This window comes from Chlorocebus sabaeus, chromosome 1 (assembly GCF_047675955.1).
Source record: "Chlorocebus sabaeus isolate Y175 chromosome 1, mChlSab1.0.hap1, whole genome shotgun sequence".
NCBI lineage: Eukaryota > Metazoa > Chordata > Mammalia > Primates > Cercopithecidae > Chlorocebus > Chlorocebus sabaeus.
Genome location: NC_132904.1, coordinates 98862072 through 98887999, shown reverse-complemented (window position 1 = coordinate 98887999; position 25928 = coordinate 98862072). Strand labels below are relative to the sequence as shown.

The following is a 25928-nucleotide window of genomic DNA, read 5'->3' as shown; positions in this document are numbered from 1 at the left end:
GAAGTCTGCCACAGAGTGAGATCTAAGAAAGGTCAAATATGGCTGGACCAAGAAAGGAGGTACTAGCCATTCACTGCCTGTATGCCGCCACCTCACCTCATCAACACCTATGCAACAAAGCAATTACACGATTGTCTGAAAATAATGCCTATTTATCTAAAAGTTTTTTGAAATTAATGTTGGATTCATTTTTCATCCAACATTGTATCTAAAACATACAAAGCAACAAGAGACTGTCATCTAAAGAAATTTCACAGATAACATTATTTTTAAAACAATAATTTCTCATGAATGCAATTTTTTACTTAATAGCTGGCATTTGAGTACAATGAAGACACATGAAAATTACTTTTTAAATCAGGACAGAAAAAATATTCTGGCAACACAATCTTTTTAAAGCACTTTATTGAGATGTTTCTCACAAACTAGGGGGAGAAATAAGAGAAAAATCCTTATTTTAAAACACAAGTGAAAAGCACCAAAGACAATTCGGCACCATTGACTCTGATGAACTCCAGAGTTTCTGGTTTCCAGTTCTTTTAATCTATACTGTAATTTAGTATTCAAAGCTTTCTGAAAAAATACCAAATCCAGTAACTCCTGAAATGATACATAACAAGCAGTGACACTACTCCCTTAGTTCCTCTTAGGTCCACACACACATACCAATATAGTTCACCAAACATAAATCTTCCCTTGTAAATAAACAGATTAAGATTAAATATATGATACCATCTTTTCAGAAACAAGATTATTAGTACCAAAGCAGACTAGAACATGAATGTCACTAATTGAAAAACTAATAATTCCCTTTTTACTTCAGATGGCTTCAAGTGTTCAACAATATTTTAAAGACTTTTTTATACATGTTAAAATACAGCCTATTTTTCTTTAAGACAGAAATGTACGAACAGTACCCTTGATTATACCCCTGCAAATAGGGCATTTTCTTAGAGAAGGGGCACATTCCTGGCATACTACCAGATGACCACAAGGAATAAATACAATAGAAACTTCTTTATCCATACACACTTTACAAGTTCGTTCTTCTTGCAACCTCCTCAATTGTTCTTCCAGTGACAGACCTAATAACAAAAAATCACTTTAGTAAAACTGTTTCCACTTCACTCCCCATTAAAAAAAAAAAAAGGGTAATAATTCATGTTGGTTTTAAATCTTTGTTTTACCTGAAACATCTTCTGTTGGAATATACTTCATATTCTTATCCACTGAGGAAAGAAAACATATAAAAAGCATCACTCTACTAAATACAAAACTGAGCCACCGCGTCTGGCCAGTCCTAAGAATTTCTAAAATAATTTTCTCAACAAACTCACCAAATAAGTTCTTATACAATGTAGAGTCAATTTCTTTTAGACAGTTTTTGAAGATGTTGGCTGCAGCATTTCCTTTAACCAAAACGGTATCAATCAGTTCTCTTGCTTGTAAAGGTATCTGTGTTTTTTGTTTAATAATATCATGTTCCTGTTTATTAATTACATTGGCCTTTAAAAGATTATCCAAAATAGGAAGCACACACGTCAACTGTTGAAAGAGAGCCATTCTATTCTTCCGAATTAATGACAAATCATCTTCATTAAAAAAAGAAAAAGAAATCCATTAGAATTTAAACTCCTTTAACTATACTCATATAGTCACTAATAACCAACCCTACAAACAATTTAGGCACTAAAGTTCAAAAAAGAACAAAGTAACTTGTTTGCATTTGAAAGTTTGTTGTTTGGTAAACTTCCAGAGGAAGTCTCTGGTTCTGTAATTTTTAAGTCTACATGTTTACATGTCCTAGAACTCCGCTTTTATTTTGTTGCAAGTAAGAAACTTTTAGAAGACAGTAAAAATTTCCCCCACCCTATATAATAATACTGAGTTATATTTCCATTATATCACTTTACTTTTGTAAGCACTTTCATAGTAATTTGTCTCATTTGATACAGTGATCCTGTCAATTAAACAAGGGAAGTATCACTGGCTCTCATTTTCACATAGGGAGAAAAAAGACTCAGAAAAGAATGAGTGGCCTGTCCAAGATCACAGAAAGAATAAGCTGCAGAACCAGGTATCCTAGACGACTGTTCTTTTCAACACCCCATATTTAAGACGCGGTATTGTAGTATTGTAAGGTTTGAGTTGTGAAGTCAAAACAGACCTACGTTCCAGTGTTGGCTAGGCTCACTCACTAGCTATGCGTCCTCATCTTTCCCCATACACCTCAGTTTCCTCATCTGTAAAATATACATAATGGTACCTTCCTCAGAGTTGTGAGGATTGAATAACACATGTAAAGCATCTGGCACAATATGTGGTACGTAGTTAATTACCATTATTATTTTATAAACATCTATGTTTATAGCAATTTTAAGAAAAACTACATAAGAATGAAGCCTGACCTTTTTATTAGAAGTCAATGTTTTTCCTTCAATATTGCATCCCACAAAACTCCATAGTTAATCTATATTTATGGAATATGGTAGTTCCTTCTTTTGGTATCTGAATCATTAAAAAATTTAATTGTCTATTTTCAGACTTTCAAAAAAATTTTAAAAGTACATCTCTACAAAGTACCAGTTTAATGAGAAATAAATTATAAAAAGAAGTCTATCTTCTTTCCCCTTTTACATCTTTCTAGAAGTGAACTGCTCTAATACTCTCAAAACTATAAAATTCCATTCTGTGACCACAACTTTTTCTTCTACTGAAATAATTGCTCTCACTGCTAACAAATTTGTTCTTCACCTTTTCAAGATCTCCATGTGATTCCCAATTCTACTTGCATAAGGCTGTCTCCAGGCTTTGCTTCAAATCTCCTATTCCAATCTAGGTAGCAGTCAGGTGTTTCAATGAGGTTCTCTATATTAGCACCCTTAACTCATCTTCCATATTCCTTACTTGGCCTTTCCCCTATTAACACTGACAAATCTGTAATTCAATACTATTTTCCGACCCACACAAAGTATGAGAAAGTCATAAATCTAAGGTGACAGTGATTTCATATAACCTTAGCTGGATTTCATTACTACTTAACAATCCTTAAATTGACCTTTCTTAGGCCCTTTCTTTCACCAAGTCCCTCCCAATTACCAAGTCAATCTACCTAATGGTTAAAAAATATATATAAATAAAGAAATAAATTGATGTGCTAGGAGCTGTGTTAAAGTGTTTTATTTGCAATATCTCATTTAATTCCTACAGCAACCTTATGGGATTCATACTATTATTATCCCCATTTTACAGATGAGAAAGCAGATGTCTGGTTGAATAAATAGCCAAGCTAGTAACTGATGGAGTTGGAATTTTTTTTTTTTTTTCTTTGAGACAGTCTTGCTCTGTCGCCCAGGCTGGAGTGCAGTGGCGCAATCTTGACTCCCTGCAAGCTCCACCTCCCAGGTTCACGCCATTCTCCTGCCTCAGCCTCCCAAGTAGCTGGGACTACAGGCACCTGCCACCACCTCTGGCTAATTTTTTGTATTTTTAGTAGAGACGGGGTTTCACCATGTTAGCCAGGATGGTCTCAATTTCCTGACCTCGTGATCCACCCGTCTCGGCCTCCCAAAGTGCTGGGATTACAGGCATGAGCCACCGTGCCCGGCCTGGAGCTGGAATTTAAACACAAATCTGTTTCAATGTAGAAATCCGGACTTTAAACATTTTGCTACATGGTCGTGCAATAATGTACTCTTATTTCCTATCTTTACTTACAAACTTAAAAAGAAAGCATCTTCCAACCCAATACTCCAATACATATGCAACCTTCGCCTCTCTGCTGGCCCTTTAACCCTGTCTTTTGCACACTAGTCTCGCCAGCTAGTGCATATACTCCTTGAGAGCAACCACCATGATTAGGCACAGTATTTGGCACTGGGGCTCATGCTCAATAAATATTTATTGAAGGAATAAATGATTACTCAAAATACTTGTTTTGAGGGGCCGAAACTTAACACTGTCTGGACGAATACAAAAATCAGTTTTCCTGTTATCCTTGGATTGGGGAGGTGGTTCTCATCAAGCTCCAGAATTTCATTGTAAGTTCTATTTTTTGTATGAGGACCATTTAGCAAGGATTAGGGAGTAAAATATTATATTAAAAATATGATTTGCAGAAACTTGAAAAAAAAAAACAGGTTGAAAAAAGACCTGCATCCAACTTTAACATCTTGCTTTTTCAAAACAATTTAAATTTGTTATGTATGAGAAAGAAATGGAATACAGCTCAAGAAAGAGCTTATTATGCTAAAATTCTCTGATTGGCATAAATCAGGGAATCTCAGCCAAAAATAAATATATAGAAAAAAGCTGCAGTCAGTGGTTCTCAACTAGAAGCAATTGAGAGGGGTAGAAAAGGAGGGATGGTTTCAAAATTACTGGAGGACTGCTACCAGCAGTTAGTGGATGTGAAACAAACATGTTGTTCTGTAACATGTGAGACAGTCCTAAGAGTTCCAATGAGAAATAATGCAGGTGACTAACATTCCCGAATACCTGATGCCATTTCTTCAGCTTGTCTTTCCTTCTCCTCTTCTCTTTTTTCATCTTCAGCATTAAGAAGTGCTGATACAATATCATTAACTGTTTTGTAGTTCTCTCCAGTTGTCAGGATTTTACTTTGAACTGTTTGTTTTACCAGGTCTCTACTAAAGCCCATTTCCAAGGCAGATTTAACCACAGGTGTATTCATCATGACGGCATCTTCTGAAGAACTTTCTCCGGGTCCAAAATGAATAACTATTTGAAAAGACACATGCTAATATTAAATTCCATAAACATAAACTTATGGAAAAAAGTATCACAGCACAATCTTTATTCATCCTTTACTCCCATATTCTGGTAAAGGAGATGAGCTATATGCATCAATTACCTATAACTCCAATAAAAGTCTGAACTTCATAACGGTCAAATGAGAATACAATTAATATGCTATACTCTTTACAAAACCCACCTCTCTGGCTACATCCTAGACCTACTTAATGAAAGATTATCTAAGGATAAGAATTAGGAATCTGTATCTTTTAAATATTTCCCCAAATGATTCTGATGTACAGTCATTTCTGGAAACCAAAATGCTACACAAGCTTAGAAGTGAGAAATAATCTTCTCCAGCCAGGAAAGTGGGGGAAAATCACAAAGACTTCATGGAAAAGTGGCATTAGAGTATGGACTTGAAGGATGGACAGGGTCTAGACAAGTGGATAGCTGAAGTAGAGAGAATAACAAACAAAAATGGGAGTATAGCAAAATAGAAGATCAGTTCACCCAGAAGATGTAGTGAAAAAGTATGGCTTAAGAAGTAATTAAAGCAATACGATTTTAGGCAGTGACAGATGCTCTGAAGAAAAAAGTAGTGTAAGGTCATTAAAAGAAACCGGGAAGCAGGAAGACATTTTAGATAGTGTAGTCAGGGAAGCATTTTCTGCTAACAGTCAATGCTAGCCCATATGATACTTTTATGAAAAAATACAAAAAGACATAATTCTTCAAGATACTACTGCCATCTTCTGGGAAACTGTTATAATAAACATATAAATATACAATGTCAACAATGTGCTCTCTTGTTTAAATATGCGTGGAATCCCTGTTTGGAGAAACGGCACCAGAACAAAGACTTAAATAACAAGGAATGAGCTCTATTTCACTTTTAAGTGCATCCCTTAAGGAAATACTTAATGTTCAAGGTAAGAGACACATGAGAGGATCGTTACAGCAATATTTACAGCAGGAAAAAAAAAAACCAGAAAATAACAAGTAGCTCTCAATAGGGAATGGATAAATAAAATACAATATATGCTGGACTACTGTGAAAAAATTTAAAAATATACAAATGAACTAAACTGGTATAAATCTAGCCCATGTTACTGAGCTCTGGGTGTTAGAAGTTAGAAACAGAACTGTATGTAAGCATCAGGGGAATTTGGCATTGCCTACAGCATTTAGTTCTTTTTCTTTCCCTTATGAAGAATGTATACATCTATTACATGTGCAATCATTAATACTCGGGGGGAAGGAGTGAGCTACGGAAATATGTCAAAGAAGTCTTCTAAGCAAAGAGAATAGCAAGTGTAAAAGCCTTAAATTAAGGGAAAAGCTTGACATGATCAAGAAACAGAAAGAAGGTGGCAGAAGGTAAAAGAGGACAATGCCCAGATGAGCAGAGCCTTCCTAAGAGTTTATATTTTATTCTAATTTTGGTAGACTATTCCAGGAGTGTTTTAAGCATGCAACTGATAAAACTTGACTTGTGTTTCAGAAGATGACTTCTTAATGCTGAAGATGAAAAAAAGAGAAGAGGAGAAGGAAAGACAAGCTGAAGAAATGGCATCAGGTATTCAGGAATGTTAGTCACCTGCATTATTTCTCATTGGAACTCTTAGGACTATCTCACATGTTACAGAACAACATGTTTGTTTCACATCCACTAACTGCTGGTAGCAGTCCTCCAGTAATTTTGAAACCATCCCTCCTTTTCTACCCCTCTCAATTGCTTCTAGTTGAGAACCACTGACTGTAGCTTTTTTCTGTATGTTTATTTTTGGCTGAGATTCCCTGATTCATGCCAATCAGAGAATTTTAGCATAATAAGCTCTTTCTTGAGCTGTATTCCATTTCTTTCTCATACATAACAAATTTAAAGTGTTTTGAAAAAGCAAGATGTTAAAGATGGATGCAGGTCTTTTTTCAACCTGTTTTTTTTTTTAAGTTTCTGCAAATCATATTTTTAATATGGTATCTTCTGTGGAGATGTACTTTAATGGGGTAAACTGGAATCAGGAAGACTTGTTAGGATGTTAGACACAGATGACGGTAGTTTGGATTAGGTTAATAGTGGTGGAGACGGTGAGATGTAGTCAGATTTGGCATATGTTATGAAGACAGAATTGAAAAGACTTCTAATAGATTAAATATAAAAACTAAAGGAAGGAGAGGAATCAGGGATGATACCTAACTTGAGCCAACTTTTAATGCTAAGAAATGAGTACCATTAACTGAGATGGGGAAGAACAAAGAAGGAACAAATCTGATGAATGAAGAATGGGGGAGAAAATTTCTGGTTTGGTCCTATTAACTCTACGCTGTCTGTTACAGCCAAGTAGAGATTTAAACAGTTAGCTGGACATTCCAGCTTGGGGCTCAGGAAATGGAGAAATAAATTTAAGCTGAGTTTTGAGGGGTACTCCATCATTTTAAAGTTTGAAAAAGGAGCATCCAACAAAGGAAATTGTTCACGATCAACCACGGAAACAGAAAACCAAGGGTATGGGATCTGATTAGTCAAGCAAAAAACGTGTCTTAAGAAAGATGAGGCCAAGTGCAGTGGCTCATGCCTGTAATCCCAGCACTATGGGAGGCCGAGGCAGGCAGATTGCTTAAGTTCAAGAGTTTGAGTCTAGCCTGGGCAACATGGTGAAACCCTGCATCTACAAAACAAACACACACACACACACACACACACACAGACACAATTAGCTGAACGTGGTGGTGCATGCCTGTAGTCCCAGCTACTCGGGAGGCTGAGGTGAGAGAATCACCTGAGCCAGGGAAGTTAAGGCTACAGTGAGCCATGATGGCACCACTACACTACAGCCTAGGTGACAAAGTGAGACCTTGTTTCAAAAAAAGAAAAAAGAAAGACAAAGCACCCAATGATTATCAAATGCTGGTTAACAGGTCAAGTGGTGGATTTGCTAACATGGCAGTCCTTGGTTACGATGACAAGAACAGTTCCAGCAGAACAAGTAAGAGAAAGAATGAAAGGTGAGAAAGTAAAACAGAGTAATCATAGATAAATCTTCCTAGGTATTTTGTTGTAAAGGGAAGCAGAGTAATAAGATAATAGCTGAATGGGGACATTGGTTCATGGAAGTTTTCCTAGGATTAGCAAAAGTACATTATGTTTATATGCTAACATGAATGATTCAGGAGAGATGGAAAAATTGAAGACTCGAGAGAAAGGGTATGTCACTGCCAAAGTAACCTTCTTAAGTTGGCAGGTGATGGAATACAGAAGACAAGTAGAAGTACTGGCCTTAGAAAAGGGCAAGGACAATTCATCTCTTATGAACGAACAGAAAGAAAAGTACAAGGATAAATTATGCAGCCTTGTGGTTTTGCTGGTGAGGCAATAAAGCAGCTCTCTTTTGGATTCTATTTTCTTAGGGAAGCAAGGTTATAAACTGACAATAAGGTGGGAAGAGAGCGTTAGAAAATTATCAAGAGAAAAAACAAGAAACAGTCATTTTAAAGATTGACAAAGTGATTTTATTAGGAACTACGGTAGAACTTCAGGGGAGCCTACTTGACAGCAGTGGTTAAAAATTTTAAGAACAGCCCACACTGCTATCTATCTTTTCTAGGTCCATTACACAAGAGATAGCTGTCATGTACCCAGGTACTCTCCTTCCTATTTTCCAGTCAAATACTACCAAATCCTTCATCCAATCCTCCTGAGCCATGGTTTCTAAGCTTCATACATCTTGGTCACCTTTCTCTGGTCCAGTTAACAAATCTACCAGTATCTTTCTTGAAATGCTGTGCCACAAACAGAATGGCCCTTGGTACATAAAACAGTGGATTATTACCTTAGCCATTTTAGACACCATAACATACGTATATTACATAAACTGACAGATGTGGCTAACATTAAGCTCTAATCAAAAGCTATACTATTTCCTGCCCTTGCGTTGAAATACAACATACCTGACTTAAATACCTAACATCTAGTCCAATTCGTGAATCATATGTGAACTGCTTTTTCAAATCATGCTAGCTCACAGCAACCTTTTCTTTTCTGGGGGGCTTATTATTTGCACCGCTTATTTGGCATTGCTTTAAGCTATTTGTTGTTTTTCTTTTGCTTATGTCTCATTTCTCCAGTTGGAATGTCAGCACTAAAAGTGGTAAGTATAGCACTAGAACAAAAACTAGTGTGTATGCATACACATATATATACACACACACACACATATATATATAATTTTTATTAGCTGACTTCCCAGTATTTTTCCCTATGGCTTCAGAAACTCTTTTAAAAAGTACATACTTTCATTCCTACATTTGTTTTTTTTTGGAGACCGAGTCTCACTCTGTCGCCCAGGCTGAAGTGCAATGGCACAATCTCAGTCCACTGCAACCTCCGCCTCCTGGGTTCAAGCAATTCTCCTGCCTCAGCCTCCCGAGTAGCTGAGACTACAGGCACATCACGCCCGGCTAATTTTTGTATTTTTAGTAGAGACGGGGTTTTACTATGTTGGCCAGGCTGGTCTCAAACTCCTGACCTCAGGTGATCTGTCAACCTCGGCCTCTCAAAGTGTTGGGATTACAGGCATGAGCCACTGCACCCAGCCTATTCCTAAAATTCTTATAAAAATTTACACTCTATACTTAAAATTATTTCATACATACTTGGTGGGTCAGCATTTTCGTCTCCAGTAGTATCCGAAGTTGACAACAGCTATGAAACAAGAGAAAAGTTAATAGGTAAAATCAGATATCCCCAACAATCTGAAAGGAACAACACTAAAGTAAGTTTAAGTAAATGTATATATTCTTTTGAGAACTGAGTGATTTATGACCTTTCCTTTGCTTTCTTTCACCCTAATCACATAGATTTCCTTAAATTTCATGTTATCCCAAATTAGAATTCAAGTATTTCTCTAGTTTCAGGAAAGCAGAAAAATGTATCAGTGGTTTCTCATTCCATTAGGAAAATAAGATTTTAACTGGGTTACTCTCAAAGGGTCTCAGAGCCTAACAAGTTATTTTTTGTTTGTTTTTCTGGAAAACAGCAAAGAGACACTACAGCTCCTTCTCCAATCCCATCACAAATTTGTACAGTGGCAGCATAAATGATTTTTCAAAATAGTAAAAACAAACAACAATCTTTTTAAAAAGCCCTAGACAATCAAGTTGATTACAAAAGTAAAAAGCAAAGTTGTCATTAACATGAATGAAAATATGTACCTACAATTAATAAAAGAGAAATAAGTATAACTTCTAATATACATTGGTACAAAAGTCATCACGATTTTGGCCATGATTTTCAATGGCAAAAACCACAATCACTTTTGCACCAACCTAATAGTATTTTTATTATAAAGCAGAATTCAAAGTTGTTAATTTTAAAAATGTATTTACCTGTTCAAGAAGATGAGGATATCTACCTTGAATCTCATCAACAAACTCTTGGCCTTTCATTCGTATCAAGAACTCACACCTAAAACATATGAGGAAAATTATTTTTTTAAATTGTTTCATATCAAATATAACCTGATCATTCTAGAAAAAATGGCTTTCAAATCTTTCATTGTACCCCATAGTAAAAACATTTTACATCACAACCCAGAACACACACATATCTAACAGGAACAAAATTATCATAAAACCACACACATCTTACTGTGTGTTTTATATCATGGTATTTTCTAATTCAATCCATTAACATAACAACAACAAAAAGAAAAGCGTCTGCACCTACAAAGGGGAACAAGTTGACTTCCAAAAAACACTATTATACGCAATTTATTTTGTGCTTAAAGTGAACTACTTAACAGTTTCAGATACTATTAACTCAGTATTCCTACAACGTGATCTTTCACAATATAACTGCTCATCTTTCTTCAATGTTCACTCTTCCATTACATTTGAGCCACAATCCACTACCTTCCCTCCAAAAAATATGGAATCAAATATTTTTATCTATATATAACGTGACAGTGTTTCTCAAATATTTGTTTTTAAAGTGATAGGGCTTCTTGAAGATGTTCCAAGAAGTTCACATACCATCTATATCCATTCTATTCCTTTTGTTTCTTCAACAAATGATACTCTACAACAGGATATACGTATTTAAAAAACAAAAAACTCTGACCTATGCCCATATTATACGCAAAAATAGCAAAAATAAAAGTAAAAATGGATCATATACCTAAATATAAAACCTAAAATAATAAAACTTCTAGGAAAAAGTACAGGAGAAAAATCCTTTTGTCTTTACATTAGGTAAAGAATTATTAGACAAAAGACCAAAAACATATTCTACAAAAGATAAAATTGATAAATTGACATCATCAAAATTGAAAACATCTGCTCTTCAAAAGATGTTAAAAAATGAAAAGCCACAGACTCAAAGAAAGTTTGCAAGACGGCAGACTAGGAGACACCAGCCTTCTTCCACCCACAAAAAACAATAAAGAGACAGCTATTCACAAACAAATACAGCTCTGGAAGAACTCAATAGTCCAATCGGCCTACAGCAATACAGTGAGAAAAAAAAAAAAAAAAACAAAGAGAATAACCACACAGAAAGGACTGCTGGGAGATCTGCTTAGCAGAGACATCTGGAGACGGCTAAGAACAAGGGGTGAGGGCTATCTGTATCAGTCATGTGGTGAGTGCCATCACAGTCCTCAGTGGCAAAGACTGCTAGGCTCCTCCCCAGAGCAGGTCCCTGGAGACCCCAATAACCCTCAGGATAGCCACAGACTTCCTGCAGGTTTCACAGTGAAGGACCCTATAGTGTTCATGGATGCCAACTGCAGTAGCCTACTCTGCAGAGGACACTGACAGCTTTCACCATTAAGGTAACCAGCACCCAGCACTGCTGTGAACACCCTGGAGAGGGAGACACTACTGCACTCCTCACCCTGAAAAAAAGCAGCTCTTGCACTGCCCAGAGACAGTGCAGCCCCACAGCCCCACACATGCCCCAGACCCCAGAGCCACAGGTGCTCCACGTGTACTTGCATGTAAGACCCTTGCTCTGTGGCTGTTCTAATCATACACTTTCCAGATCCCAGCTCTCTGGCTGCTCTGCACACCTGCACTCCACACCCAACTCAAAGGCTGCTCTATGTGCACCCACATCTGAGGCACTAGAAGCACCACTGCTGCAGGCTAGTCAATATCCTGAACTCCAGACCCGCTGTCTTTCTGCAGGCACTTGCACTCCAAACCTTGGCTCTGTAGCTGCCCCACAGGTGTCCACGCCATCAGAGACATCAGTGCTGCCACCAACACCAACACAACAAAGCCCAAAGCCAGAACCTGCGCCAAAAAGAATCCCCTTGGCCACGATGTCTCCCATGGGAGAAAAAGTGATCAAGAGGTCCCCAGCAGCCTCTGCCACCAAAAAAAAACCTTGCTGCTGGTATGGATACCTGCAGCCTTGGATGTTGAGGACCCCTGCAATCCTCACTGACAATGATCTGGGGTAATAGAGCTACATGGAGTTTACAATGCTGGGCCTTCCACAAAGCCAGAACCACCACACCTACTGGCTGGCACCCTCACACTCACCCACAGGCAAATGTCTTTGCTCAAAAAAAAAAAACTAATCTATAATGTCTGAAAGTAATTACTCCATCAAATACACAGACAACAACAGAAGGCCACAAGAAACAGAAAGAAAAAAAAGAAACATGACATTACCAAAGAAACACAGTAATTTTCCATAACCACCTCCAAAGAAAGGGAGATCTATCAACTAACAGATAAAGAATTCAAAATAATTGTTTCAAGCAAACTCAGTGAGCTACAAAAGAGCACAGATAATGAAATAAAAAATATATACAAACAAATGAGAAATTCAACAGAGATAGGAATAATAAAAAGAAACAAATTCAGGAGCTGAAGAACATAACAACAAAAAAAATGCAATAGAGAGCATCCACAGCAGACCCGATTAAGCAGAAGAAAGAATCTGTGAACTCAAAGGCAGGTCATCTGAAATGATCTAGTCAGAGGAAAAAAAAAGAAAAAAAAAAAAAAAAATAGTGGAGAAAGCCTATCTGAATTATAGGACACCGTCAAGCAAAATAATATTTGCATTTTAAGAATTCAAGGCCAGGAACAATGGCTCACACATGTAATCCTAGCACTTTGGGAGGTTGAGGCGGGTGGATCACATGAGGTCAGGGGTTCAAGACCAGCCTGACCAACATGGCAAAACCCTGTCTCTACTAAAAATATAAAAATTAGCCAGGCATGGTGGTGCACACCTGTAGTCCCAGCTACGTGGGAGGCTGAGGTAAGAGAATTGCTTGAACCAGGGAGGTGGAGGCTGCAGTGAGCTGAGATCATGCCACTGTACTCCAGCTTGGGTGACAGAACAAGACATCATCTAAAAAAACACCAAGAAAACAAAAAACAAACTCGAGAATTCAAGAAGGAAAAGAGAGAAAGGGCAGAAAGATGATTTTAAAAAAACAATGGCTGAAAACTTCATAAACCTAGAGAAAGATAAGATGTCCAGGTACAGGAAGTTCATAGGACCTCATAAAGATTTAACCCAAAAAAGATTTCACTGACACACATTATAATGAAACTGTCAAAAATAGAAGATGAAAGAGAATTTAAAAACTGTAACAGAAAAGAAACTCATTTTCTACAAGGGAATCCCTATAAGACCATAAGTGGATTTCTCTGCAAAAACCTTGTAGGCCAGGAGAGAGTTGGATATATTCAAAATGCTGAAAGAAAAAACTGCCAGACAAGAATATGTATCCCAGCAAAGCTGTCCTTCAGAAATGAAAGAGATGTAAACAGTCCCAGACAAACAAAAGCTGAGGGAGTTTATCACCACTAGATGCACCTTACAAGAAATGCTGAAGAGTTCTTCAAACTGAAACGAAAGGACACTAATTAGCAACATGGAAACATATGAAAGTATAAAACTCACTGGTAAGACACGTATCTAATCAAATTAAGAATATTCTAAATTTATAATAATCATGTGTAAATTACCTAATTCTAAAATACAGCTTTTTTAAAAAAAAGTATTAAAAACTATAGCTTCAATACTTTTTTCATGAATATACAATATAAAATGATGCAAATAATGACATCAAAAACATAAAATATATGCAGGAAGGTCTGAGTAAGAGTACAGTTTTTTTATGCAGTTGAAATTAAATTGTTAGTGCTTGAAATAGACTACTATAACTAACTATAAGATGTTCTATGCAAGCCTCATGATAGCCACAAAGTAGAAACCAATAGTAGATGCACAAAAGATATAAAGGAATCAAAGCATACCACCACAGAAAATCATCTAAACACAAAGGAATACAGCAAGAGAGGAAGAAACAAAGAATCTGCCAAACAACCAGAAAACAATTACAAAATGACAGTAGTCTTTACCCATCAATAACTACCTTGAATGTAAATGGGTTAAATTCTCCTATCAAAAGATAAAGAGCAGATGAATGGATAAAGAAAACAAGATTCAACTACAGGTTGTCTACAAGAGACTCAATTCACCTTTAAGCACATGCATGTGTATGGGAAAAAAGATATTCCATACAAATGGAAACCAAAAGAGAGCAGAGGAAGCTATAGTTCTATCAGATAGGACAGACTTTACATCAAAAACTGTAAAAAGAGTCAGACAAAGTAATTATATAATGAGAAAGGGGCCAATTCCACAAGAGAATATAATAACTGTAAATATATATATGCACCCAACATCAGACCACCTAAATATATAGAGAAAATATTAACAGATCTGAAGACATTAATAGATAGGAACACAATTATAGTAGAAGACTTCAAAAACCCCACTTTCAATAATGGATGGGTCATCCAGGCAGAAAATAAGAAAGAAAATATTGGACTTCGACTACACATTGGATCTAATGGACCTAACATACATACAGGTTGAGTATTCCTTATCTAAAATACTTGGGACTAAAAGTGTTTTGAATTTTAGATTTTTTTGGATTTGGGAATATCTGCCTTGTTTACCAGCTGAGCATCCTAATCGAAAAATGCAAAACCAAAAATGTTTCAAAGAGCATTTCCTTTGAGCATCATGTTGGTATTCAAAAAGTTCTAAATTTTGGAACATTTTGGATTTTGGACTAGGGATATTCAACCTTTATACAGAACATTCCATCAAACAGCAGATAATACACATTCTTCTTAAGCACACATGAAAAATTATCCAGGGTAGATAATGTAGCAGGTCACAAAACCAGACTCAACAAACTGATGAAGACTGAAATCCTATCAAGTATCTTTTCAGACCACAATGGTATGTAACCAGAAATCAGTAACAGAATGAAAGCTGGAAAGCTGACAACTATGTGGAAATTGAACAAAATACTCCTGAATAATCAATAGGTCAAAGAAGAAATCAAAAAGAAAATTTAAAAAATCTGAAGAAGTACTAAAATTGAAACATGACACAGCAAAATGTATAGAACAAATGCAGTTCTAAAAGGCAAGTTTATAGCAATAATTGCCTACATTTAAAAAAATCTTAAAAATAAACAATGTAACTTTACATCTAAAGGAACTACAAAAAGTTAGCAGAAGAAAATAAAAATCAGAAAAGAAATGAAGACTACAAAAACAATAGAAAAGATGACTAAAACTAAGAGCTAGATTTTGAAAAGATAAGTAAAATCAACAAAGCTTTAGCTCGACTAGTAAAAAGGAAGACTAAAATAAATAAAATCAAAACCAACAGACGTTACCATTGATAACACAGAAATGCAAATGATCATAAGAGACTACCATGAACAATTATTCACCAAAAAACTGGATAACCTAGAAGAAATGGATACATTCCTAGAAACTTGTAACTTACCAAGACTAAAATAAGGAAGAAATAGAAGATCTGAAAAGACTTACAACTAGTAAGAAGATTGAATCAGTAATCATAAATCTTCTGACTAAGAAAAGCCCAGGGAACAGATGACTTCACAGCACAATTCTACCAAGAAGAAGAAAGAAAGGAGGAGGAGAAGAAAGAAGAGGAAGAGGAGGAGGAGAAAAGAAGGAAGGAAGAAGAAGAAAGGAGGATGAAGAAGAAAGAAAAGGGAGGACGAGGAGGAAGAAGGAGGAGGAAAAGGGAGGGAAGAGGGAGTAGCGGGGGAATACTTCCAAACTCATTTTACGAAGCCAAGCATTACTCTGACACCAAAGCCATACTAGGACAACACAAGAAAAGAAAATTACAAGCCAATAGCCTGATGAGCACAGACACGAAAATCCTCAACAAATACCAGCAAACTGAATTCACCAGCATACTAGAAGAATCATATATCAAGATCAAGTGAGATTTATACCTGGGATGCAAGGATGGTATGACATATGCAAATCAATAAATGTGATACCACACGTTGACAAACTGAAGGATAAAAATCACATAATCAGCCAGGGGCAGGGGCTCACACCTGTAATCCCAGCAGTTTGGGAGGCCAAGGTGGGTGGATCACCTGAGGTCAGGAGTTTCAGACCAGCCCCATCACTACAAAAAATAAAAAAATCAGCAGGGTGTGGTGGCATGCACCTGTAGTCCCACCTACTCGAGAGGCTGAGGCAGGAGAATCACTTGAACCCAAGAGGTAGAGGTTGCAGTGAGCTGAGATTGCACCACTGCACTCCAGCCTGGGCAACACAGCAATACTCCATCTCAAAAAACAAACAAACAAACAAAATCATATAATCATCTCAACAGACACGGAAAAAGCATTTGACAAAATTCAATACCCTTTCAGGATAAAAATTCTCACCAATTTAGCTATAGAAGGAATATACTTCAACATAAGGACCACAAGTGCACAGTTAATATCATACTCGGTAATGAAAAATCTGAAAGCTGGCCGGGTGCAGTGGCTCACACCTCTAATTCCAGCACTTTGGGAGGCTGAGGCGGGTGGATCATGAGGTCAGGAGTTTAAGACCAGCCTGGCCAACATGGTGAAACACTGTCTCTACTAAAAGTACAAAAATTAGCCAGGTGCAGTGGCACACACCTGTAATCCCAGCTACTCAGGAGGCTGGGGCAGAAGAGTCACTTGAACCCGGGAGGCGGAGGTTGCAGTGACCTGAGATCGTACCACTGCATTCTAGCCTGGGTGACAAAGCAAGACTCCGTCTCAAAAAAAAAAAAAAAAAAAAGCTTTCAGCTTTTCCACTAACGTGAGGAACAAGAGTGCTTACTCTTGCCACTTCTATTCAACATAATATTGGAACGGTTAGCCAGAGCAATTAAGCAAGAAAAAGAAAAAGGCATCCAAATCAGACTGGAAGAAGTCAAACTGTCTCTGTCTGCAGATGACATAATCTTATATATAGAAAACCCTAAAGATGCCACCAAAAACAGTTAAAACTAATAAACCATCCAGAAGTTGCAGGATACAAAACCAACTTACAAAAGGCAGTACTACAATGAACTATGTGAAAGAGAACTCAAGAAAGTAATCCCATGTACAATAGCACCAAAACAAACACTTAAGAATAAATTCAACCAAGGAGGTAAAAGAGAAATACAATGAAAAACAAATGACACTGAAAAAGGAAACTGAAAATGACAGAAATAAATTTTTAAAAAATCTTGTGTTCTTGAATTAACAGAATATTGTTAAAATGTACATATTACTCATAACAATCTACAGATTCAATATAATCCCTATCAAAATTCCAATGACTTTTTTTTTTTTCACAGAAACAGAAAAACCAATCATAAAATTTGTATGGAACTTAAGGCCCAGAATAGCCTAAGCAATCTTGAGGAAAAAAAAAACAAAAAAGAAAAAAAAAAGAGGCATCATACTTCCTGATTGCAAGCTATATTACAAAGCTACAGTAATCAAAACAATATGATACTAGCATAAAAACAAAGACATATACCAACAGAACAGAGAGCCCAGAAATAAATCCACATATATAGTCAACAAAAAAAACGAGGCATCATACTTCCTGATTGCAAGCTATATTACAAAGCTACAGTAATCAAAACAATATGATACTAGCATAAAAACAAAGACATATACCAACAGAACAGAGAGCCCAGAAATAAATCCACATATACAGTCAACTAATCTTTGACAAGGGCACAAAGAACACACAATGTTGAAATGATAGTCTCTTTAACAAACGATATTGGGAAAGCTGGATATCCATATGTAAAACAATAAAACCAGACCTCTATCTTACACCACCTACAAAAATTAACCACAAATGGATTAAAGACTAAACATAAATCCAGAAACCATAAAACTCCTTAAAGAAAATGTAGGCTAAAAAGCTCTTTGGCACTGGTCTTGGCAATGATGTTGTGGATATGACACCAAAAGCACAGGCAACCAAAACAAAAATAAACTGAGACTACATCAAGCTAAAAAGCTTCTGCTCAGCAAAGGAACAATCAACAAAGTAAAAGGGTAACCTACAGAATGGGAGAAAATATTTGCAAATTATACGTTTGATAAGGAGTTAATATCTAAAATATATAAGGAACTTATACAACTCAAAGGCAAAAAAAAAAAAAAAATAATAATTCAGCTTAAAAAAATGGGCAAAGGACCTGAATAGAAATTTTCCCAAAGATATACAAATGGCCAACAGGTACATGAAAAGGTATTCAACATCACTAATCATCAGGGAAATACAAATTAAAACCAAAATGAAACATCACCTCCCACGTGTAATGATGCTTTATCATCAAACATACAAGAAATAACAAATGTTGGCAAACACGTGAAGAAAAGGGAACACTTCACCATTGCTGGCAACTTAGTACAGTCGTTATGGAAAACAGTACAGAAGCTACTCAAAAAACTAAAAATAGAACTAGCATTTGATCTAGTAATCCCACTCCTGTGTATATATCTTAAGGAAATGAAATCAGTATCTCAAAGAGATATCTCTACTCCCATGTTCAAGCAGCTATATGGAAACAACTAAAGTGTCACTGAGGGATGAATGGGGGATGAGCCTGGCCAGGCGTGGTGGCTCACGCCTGTAATCCCATCCACATCCTCACTTGAGGTCAGGAGTTTGAGACCAGCCTGGCCAACATGGTGAAATCCCATCTCTACAATAATAATTAGCCGGGCATGATGGCAGGTGCCTATAATGCCAGCTACTCAAGAGGCTGAGGCAGGAGAATCGCTTGAGGCCAGGAGGTAGAGACTGCAGTGAGCCAAAATGGCGCCACTGCACTTCAGCCTGGGCGACGGAGAGAGCCTCCGTCAAAAAAAAACAAATAAATAAAATCCTGCCATCTGCAATATGAATGAACCCGGAAGGCATTATGCCAAGTGAAACAAGCCAGAGAAAGACAAATACAACTGGCCCTTGAACAACACAGGTTTGAACTGCACATGTCCACTTACACGCAGGTTTTTCTCAACCAAATGCAGATCATATCTGCAGATGTGAAACCCACATATTTGGAGGGCTGACTTTTGGATGCACAGGTTCTGCAGAGTCAACTTCAGGACTTCAATATGTGCGAATTTTGGTATACATCCTAGAACCAATCCCCCAAGCATACCAAGGGACAACTATACTGTATGGTATCCAAAATCATAGAAACAGAGAGTAGAATGCTGGTGGCCAGGGATAAGGGGGTGGGTGAAATGGGAAGATGCTGGTCAAAGGACACAAACTTTCTGAGGATCTAATGTACAGCACACGGTGACTACAGCTAATAACCTTGGACCTTATACCTGAAGTTTGCGAGGAGAGCATCTTTTAAAAGTTCTCACCAAAAAAAAAAAAAAAAAAAAAGAAAGTTACTACATAAGATGATGGATTTACGGAGATTAAAGATTATTCCCAATTGAAATGTGGGCCAGGCTCAGTGGCTCAGGTCTGTAAGCCCAGCACTTTGGGAGGCCAAAGAGGGCGGATCACTTGAGGTCAGGAGTTTGAGACCACGCTGGTCAACATAGCAAAACGCCGTCTCTACTAAAAATACAAAAACTACTGAGCATGGTGGTGCGTGCCTATGATTCCAGCTACTTGGGGGGCTGAGGCTTGAACCCAGGAGGAAGAGGTTGCAGTGAACTGCCATCTTGCCACTGCACTGCACTCCAGCAGTGATAGGTGATGAAATGAGACTCTGTCTCAAAAAAATTTAAAAAAGGAAAAAGAATGTGTTGTTTTCAGAGAAGCATTTACAAAACGCACCCCTACATCTTCTCCCTTATTTAATCATTTAAAACAAAACACAACTTACAAAAATAAAGATTTTGTTTCATAAAGTACAAAATATAGCAGTTCCAACACTGGAATTTGGAAGCTGTTTTTGTCTTTGATACCACAACATGAATTAAATTTCAAATTAAATGTATACAATCCCATAGAGTCCAGCATAATTAAGTCATTTAAAAGTCTGATAAAACATGCTTTTCAATTTTAAAAGTAATAATCATTTTTCAAAGTGTAAAAAAGTCAAAATTTATCTTGATATGACTATTAATGATATAACTTTAAAATACAACTTTTAACAATGTACTGATCCATAATGAAGTATTTGTTACTTCGTTTCTTTTTCATCACATATCACACAAAATGACAAAAATATTTTTTTAATTTCCTGAAGGGGTTCAAGAGATTCTTCATTATTGTGAAAGACACTCACAGGTAAAAACATAACCTATATGTATGATTCCACTTATATGTGGTGCCTAGAGTAGTCGAATTCATAGAGACAGAAACAGAATGGTGGAGCAGGGAGCGGTGGCTCACACCTGTAATCCCAGCACTTTCCGAGGCAGAGGTGAGCAGATCGCTTGAGGTCAGGAGTTCAAGATTGGCCTGGCCAACATGGTGAAACTGGGTCTCTACTAAAAACCATCTCTACTAAAAATACAAAAAAATTAGCCAGGTGTGGTGGCGGGCACCTGTAATCCCAGCTACTCAGGAGCCTGAGGCAGGAGAATCGCTTGAACCTGGGAGGTGGAGGTTGCAGTGAGCAAAGATCGTGTCACTGCACTCCAGCATGAATGACAGAGCAAGACTCCACCTCAAAAAAACAAACAAAAAAAGAAATAGAATGGTGGTTGCCAGGATGCTGGGGAAAGGGGTAATGGGGAATTAGTACTTGATGGGTAGACAGTTTCAGTTTGGGAAGAGGCAAAGATTCTGGAGATGGATAGCGGTGTGATCGCACGCAGAACAGTATGAATGTACTTAATGACACAGAACTCTACACTTAAGAATGGTTAAGATTGTAAATGTTATGTTATGCCTATTTTATCACTATTTTAAAAAAATTATCCAGGCCAACCCCTCCTCATTTTACAAATGACGTCTCAGTTCACACAGCTACTCAATTACAAACACAATTAATCTCTAATTTTATTTCTACTAATAACACTGCCCCTAAATTCTTTCTAGGCTATAATAAAAAGATACTGCTAGAGATAAAGTGGCTAAAAAGAGGTAAATGACAGATTATAAAAAAAAGAAAATTGTACAGAAAAAAAAACTTACAATTACAATTAAAATGGGCAGTCAGATATGCTTTTTTTTTTTTTTGAGATGGAGTCTCGCTGTTACCCAGGCTGGAGTGCAGTGGCATGATCCTGGCTCACTGCAGCCTCCACCTCCTGGGCTTAACCGATTCTCCTGTCTCAGCCTCCCGAGAAGCTGGGACTACAGCCGTGTGCCACGATGCCCAGCCAGTTTTTGTATTTTTAGTAGATACGGGGTTTCACCATGTTGGTCAGGCTGGTCTCGAACTCCTGACCTCAGGTGGTCCACCTGTCTTGGCCTTCCAAAGTGCTGGGATTACAGGTGTGAGCCACCGCACCCAGCCAAGATATGCTCTTAATATATGCATTTTTACATCTGCCTTATTCCTGCATCCATTCTGTGTCCCTTCTTGTTTTCCCGTTCTTACCTTTTTCTAACTTCTTTTTAATCTATTTTATATGTCTTTGTAATCCTTAAGTACTCTTTAAAAGAAGATGGGCAATAAATAAAATGTATGGCTATACTTGTAACTGACTTACAAAAGTACACAGAAGACTGCATATTTTTCAACAAAACAAAGTTAAAATGTGATCTTTTAGAAGGATAATTCCCCAGCGGCACAAAAGAGGCTTTGTTATAATTTAACGGTGAACTAAATCATGTAAGCATGCCTACTTCTTTTAAGCACAGAGTTTTTTGTACAAATACCTTTTTCAAAACAATTACCTTGGAAACCACTTGGCATGTTCTACCCATGGATCATCTCCAGATTCCCAACACCTCAAGCCGCCATCACAACAAAAACATTTGACATCATCATTGCGACCTTCAAGAAAAAAAAAAAAAGACTAAATATTGAAAACACATTATGTTCTAATATGTAAATCAAAATAAAATGATAAAATGTAGTTATTTGCTTCTTACCCACATAATAAAAACCAGCACTTGCAAGCTGCTCAGGCTGAACTGGAACACTGGATGGCCAGTACATAAACGTTCTCATTCGAGCTGCATGTGTCTGCATGCTCAGATTTGAAATGCTAAACCTCAGCGTTTCTAGAGAATTTTCCAAAAATGGACAGTTGGGAAAATGCCTCCGGTGTTCTGACATAGCATCATCCTTTGGTTCCCAGTTACTGAGCTTCCCACCACAGGCAAAGCAGGCTACCCTATCTCCAGGTCCTATATAATAAAAACCAGCTCTTGCCAATTCTGATGGTGACAAAAAAGTTAATGGCCACATATGATAGGTAAGAAATCGGGCTTCTTCAGTACTCATTGCATAACTGTAGGGATTAGTCCTCGATGGAGAGAAGTCTTCAACTGCTCTGGAATTAAGAGGGTTTGGTGAAAGGCTGGAGTAAGAACCACTGAACAAGCTACTATGTTCCAAGGTGGGAGATAATGAATGTGCAAAACTGTTTCTCATTGGAGAAGTATTCTTAGAGGTGGATCCCAGAGTAGCTGAAACCAGATTCTGAATAAAGCTACAGCTAGGATATAGTTGTTTATGCTTTTCAATAGGACTGTCTCCTAGTTTCCAGTTATCCAGCATCAGGCCACAACAGAAGCATTTGACCTTGTCATTCACACCAGTATAATAAAAACCAGCACGAGCAAGACTCCTTTCTGAGACAGGAACCCCAGCGGGGAAAGTTGAATATGTAGACATTCTGTAGAGTTCACAGGAAAAGTCATACTTCATTTTTTGTTTGTTGCTGTTTGTCCAATCTGACAAGATCGTGCTATCTTCCATTATACTCTTAATGTTTTGATACGAGGGACCTGGGAAAAGTCTTTGGGAGGCAGTTTTGTGCATGAGTAGGTGATAGTACTGTTTGATAGCTAAAACAGTCACATGAAATTTCTTCACACAAAATAAGATTTTTACCACAAAAAGAAATCAATGATAGACTCTTACGTAGAATTCACTACACTTTCTTTACTGGATTTATCTCAGTTTATATTCAGGTAGGATGAGTCTCTCTCAGAATTACCAAGATACTACTTAGAACACAAGTCTTTGGGGTTGTAGTAACTCTTTTAGGTAATCTAAGTGCTATTTGTTCATAATCTTGAGTAATACTAACCCAAAGCCCTGAAAAGGTAGATGCCCTTTTGAAAATGTTGAAACTCCTTGATTTTTCACAGAGATTTATATTCTCAAAATTCTAAGCAACTACAGAATACCTAAATTACGCCTTTTATTTATATTTGGTTACAAGCTATGAAGCCTGGACAACAGATCAATTACTGATTATGCCACAAGGTAAAAAATTACACGCAGGCTTCTTTCTCTATAAGCACTTTAATATAATGTCCCCAAAAAATCTCATTTTATTCCAATAAACAAAAGTAATTAAAACCTTCATATGGTCACACTATTTAAAGGCTAAGTTCCAACAGCTTATCACCATAGTATTTACATAAGCGGGCTATATTACTTCAGCTGACAACTTTTGGGGAAGTCAACACCCACAAGCTTTGTTGAACCTGTGCCTGTTATAGTGTCTGATGTCAAATGAATTTGGCTTAAAGTTCACAAACTATAAACTCCTCTATCTTTGTTAAATATCATTTGTATTTGTCTCCATTTCCTGCAGTATCATGTTGACTTTCTTCCTAACTTTGTATACCACTTTATTATTCTTGATCAACTGAAGGTATTTTCTCCATAAACTTAGTTAGCCATAAAATTTCCACAGCACACTTTTCACACTGCATTTAAAAACTAAATAACCTGTTCATCATTTAAGGACTATTCAGCTATAATTATCAGTCATGCTGTAAACATTAATCAATTTATCACAAAACACAACTTGTCCTTTCTAGTGTTATCAGAAACGCCTGACAAAATAGTGTATTACTAAAAAAGTACTGCTTAGCATAACGTATCAGTAATCAACTCTACTAGCCTTCTTTCTGAAAACTCTTCAATGTTTTAAAAATATAATTCATACACAAAATTACACTCCATAGAATTCAAACTATATCCCTTTATAAAGCTTCGAGATCTCCATAATGGGATTTATTACTGCAAGGGGAAATAGGGAGAGGGAGATTCTTCAGGGCTGTAAATCTGAAAAGAAAAAACAAAAGGTATTTTAGAAAACCGTATTTGCATGTCAAATAAAACTTACATACTCTTCAATTTATTCAGTAAAGTCTAAGAATAATTTACATTTTAGATAACACATCTTAATTCCAGCAATTTGTCACTACAACTTTCTAACTGAAAAAGCTCTTAATTACAATAAATAAATGCAACATACTCCCATAGCACTAAGTATACGTGTCTTTAAAAAGCACAACTTTAGAGACAGATGGAAATTTTCACACAGGAAAACATTTTGTCCTTGCTCTCCTCCCCTTTTCTGACCTAAAGGTATCTTTGGCACTCTGGTGGAGGCAAAGGAACATTGGTTAAAAAGGCAGAGAGAGCGACAAGACACTCCACTAAACCCGGTCAGCAGCAGTACAGCAGTAATCAGACAGCAACGTTAGTTTGTAATATCAAGTCTCTCCGCAACTAGGAAAACTGCAGTAAAATGCACCATGAGTTCATTAATATAAACCCTTAAACTCTGCCAATCCTTTACAATTTCAAAGCAACGACGGTAGAAAACAACCGAAAACAAAACCTAACACAGTAGCCTGTGAAACAGTGGCCTGACGCCCACTGGCATGATTTCTTTAATTACACCCGATCTTATAACCTATCTTTAAACGAAAGACTTTTATCTGCGAGCACCGCACTGCTGCATTCTCTTTATGCAAACTGCAGCTGGACAGGGGATAGGATGGAAGGGAAAAGAATAGAAACTATGGGATTTACCCAATAATTTCCCAGAGTTGTTTCTCACAATACACAACAGACTACTGGAATGACAGAGCGCAGTGGCAACTATGAAATATGAAATATCACCGCCACCGAAATATCTTCGTTTCAATGTTTTACATTAAAAGAACGCCGAGGGCTAAGTTTAAAATCTTGCAAAAACTGCGAGAAAACATCTTGGTCAAAGTCCAAGGGCCAGAAGAGTGGGCGGCGGCCAGAGGAGGTTTGAAAACAAGTCATATTTTAAAAATGGCTTTGACTGCAAGTCTTGAAGTTTGGGCTTCCAAATCCAATAAAACCTTGGCGAGAGTAGAAAGCAGAGAGCCCCCGGCGACCCTCGACCCTTGGCCGAAGGGCCTCAGGCCCCTTCCTTCCTCGCCCGGCCGCCACATCAGGGAAGTGGGCCCCCGCGGGCCCGCGCGTCCCCACCCTCCCCGCGCCGCCCGAGTCCGGAAGGAGCAGCACTCACCGCAGTGCGGGCGCAGCAAACACGGAAGCTGCGCGGCAGCCTAGAGGCCTCCCCAGAGCCGGGAAGCAGCGGTACGGACAAGGAGATACGGCCGCCTCGGCTCGGATCAGCTCCGGCGCTCCCGAAGCCCACCGCCCCATCCGGGCTCACGCCGACGCACGATGACGTCAGCGCGCCCGGCCGGGGACCCGCGTTAGCAGCCGCGCGAGGGCGCTCGGGAGGCTGGGGCCAGAAAGCGGAACCGAGCGCACTTGCGGCCATGGGGAGACTAACCTCCGGGAAAGGCGCTGGGAGGCCCAGGGACGCCCGGCGCAACTGGACGCCCATCGGGAGTCGCGGGGTCGGCCCTCAGGGGAACGGGGACTACCCGTATCAACTCGGTGTTTGTTCGTTTTGTTCACC

The 25928-nt window shown here is 37.8% G+C and overlaps 1 protein-coding gene across 3 annotated transcripts; it reads right to left on the bottom strand.

The window, feature by feature from the left end:
- Window positions 1-388: 388 nt before the first annotated feature.
- On the bottom strand, window positions 389-25928 carry BIRC2 (baculoviral IAP repeat containing 2). 3 transcript variants are annotated; one of them, XM_038005279.2, is made up of 9 exons: window positions 25527-25928; window positions 22144-24298; window positions 21946-22045; window positions 10144-10222; window positions 9412-9460; window positions 4486-4740; window positions 1338-1592; window positions 1188-1229; window positions 389-1085 (listed from the first exon to the last, which is right to left on the bottom strand). In XM_038005279.2, the coding sequence occupies exons 2-9, from the start codon at window positions 23036-23038 to the stop codon at window positions 892-894; spliced, it is 1869 nt and encodes a 622-aa protein (XP_037861207.2). In that variant the 5' UTR covers window positions 23039-24298; window positions 25527-25928; the 3' UTR covers window positions 389-891. The 3 variants fall into 3 exon arrangements, with proteins under 3 accessions (XP_037861207.2, XP_008018845.3, XP_008018846.3); XM_008020654.3 differs by having other exon boundaries at window positions 4498-4740; XM_008020655.3 differs by having other exon boundaries at window positions 4498-4740; window positions 25055-25529.

What these genes read in the sequence shown, in the direction of transcription:
- BIRC2 (XM_038005279.2), bottom strand. Translation starts at nt 23,038, where the DNA reads ATGCACAAAACTGCCTCCCAAAGACTTTTCCCAGGTCCCTCGTATCAA. An exon ending in ATCCTCATCTTCTTGAACAG is followed by an intron (nt 9,461 to 10,143) that starts GTAAATACATTT and finishes CTTGTTTCATAG; the next exon opens with CTGTTGTCAACTTCGGATAC. An exon ending in ATTGTATAAGAACTTATTTG is followed by an intron (nt 1,230 to 1,337) that starts GTGAGTTTGTTG and finishes TTCTTTCCTCAG; the next exon opens with TGGATAAGAATATGAAGTAT.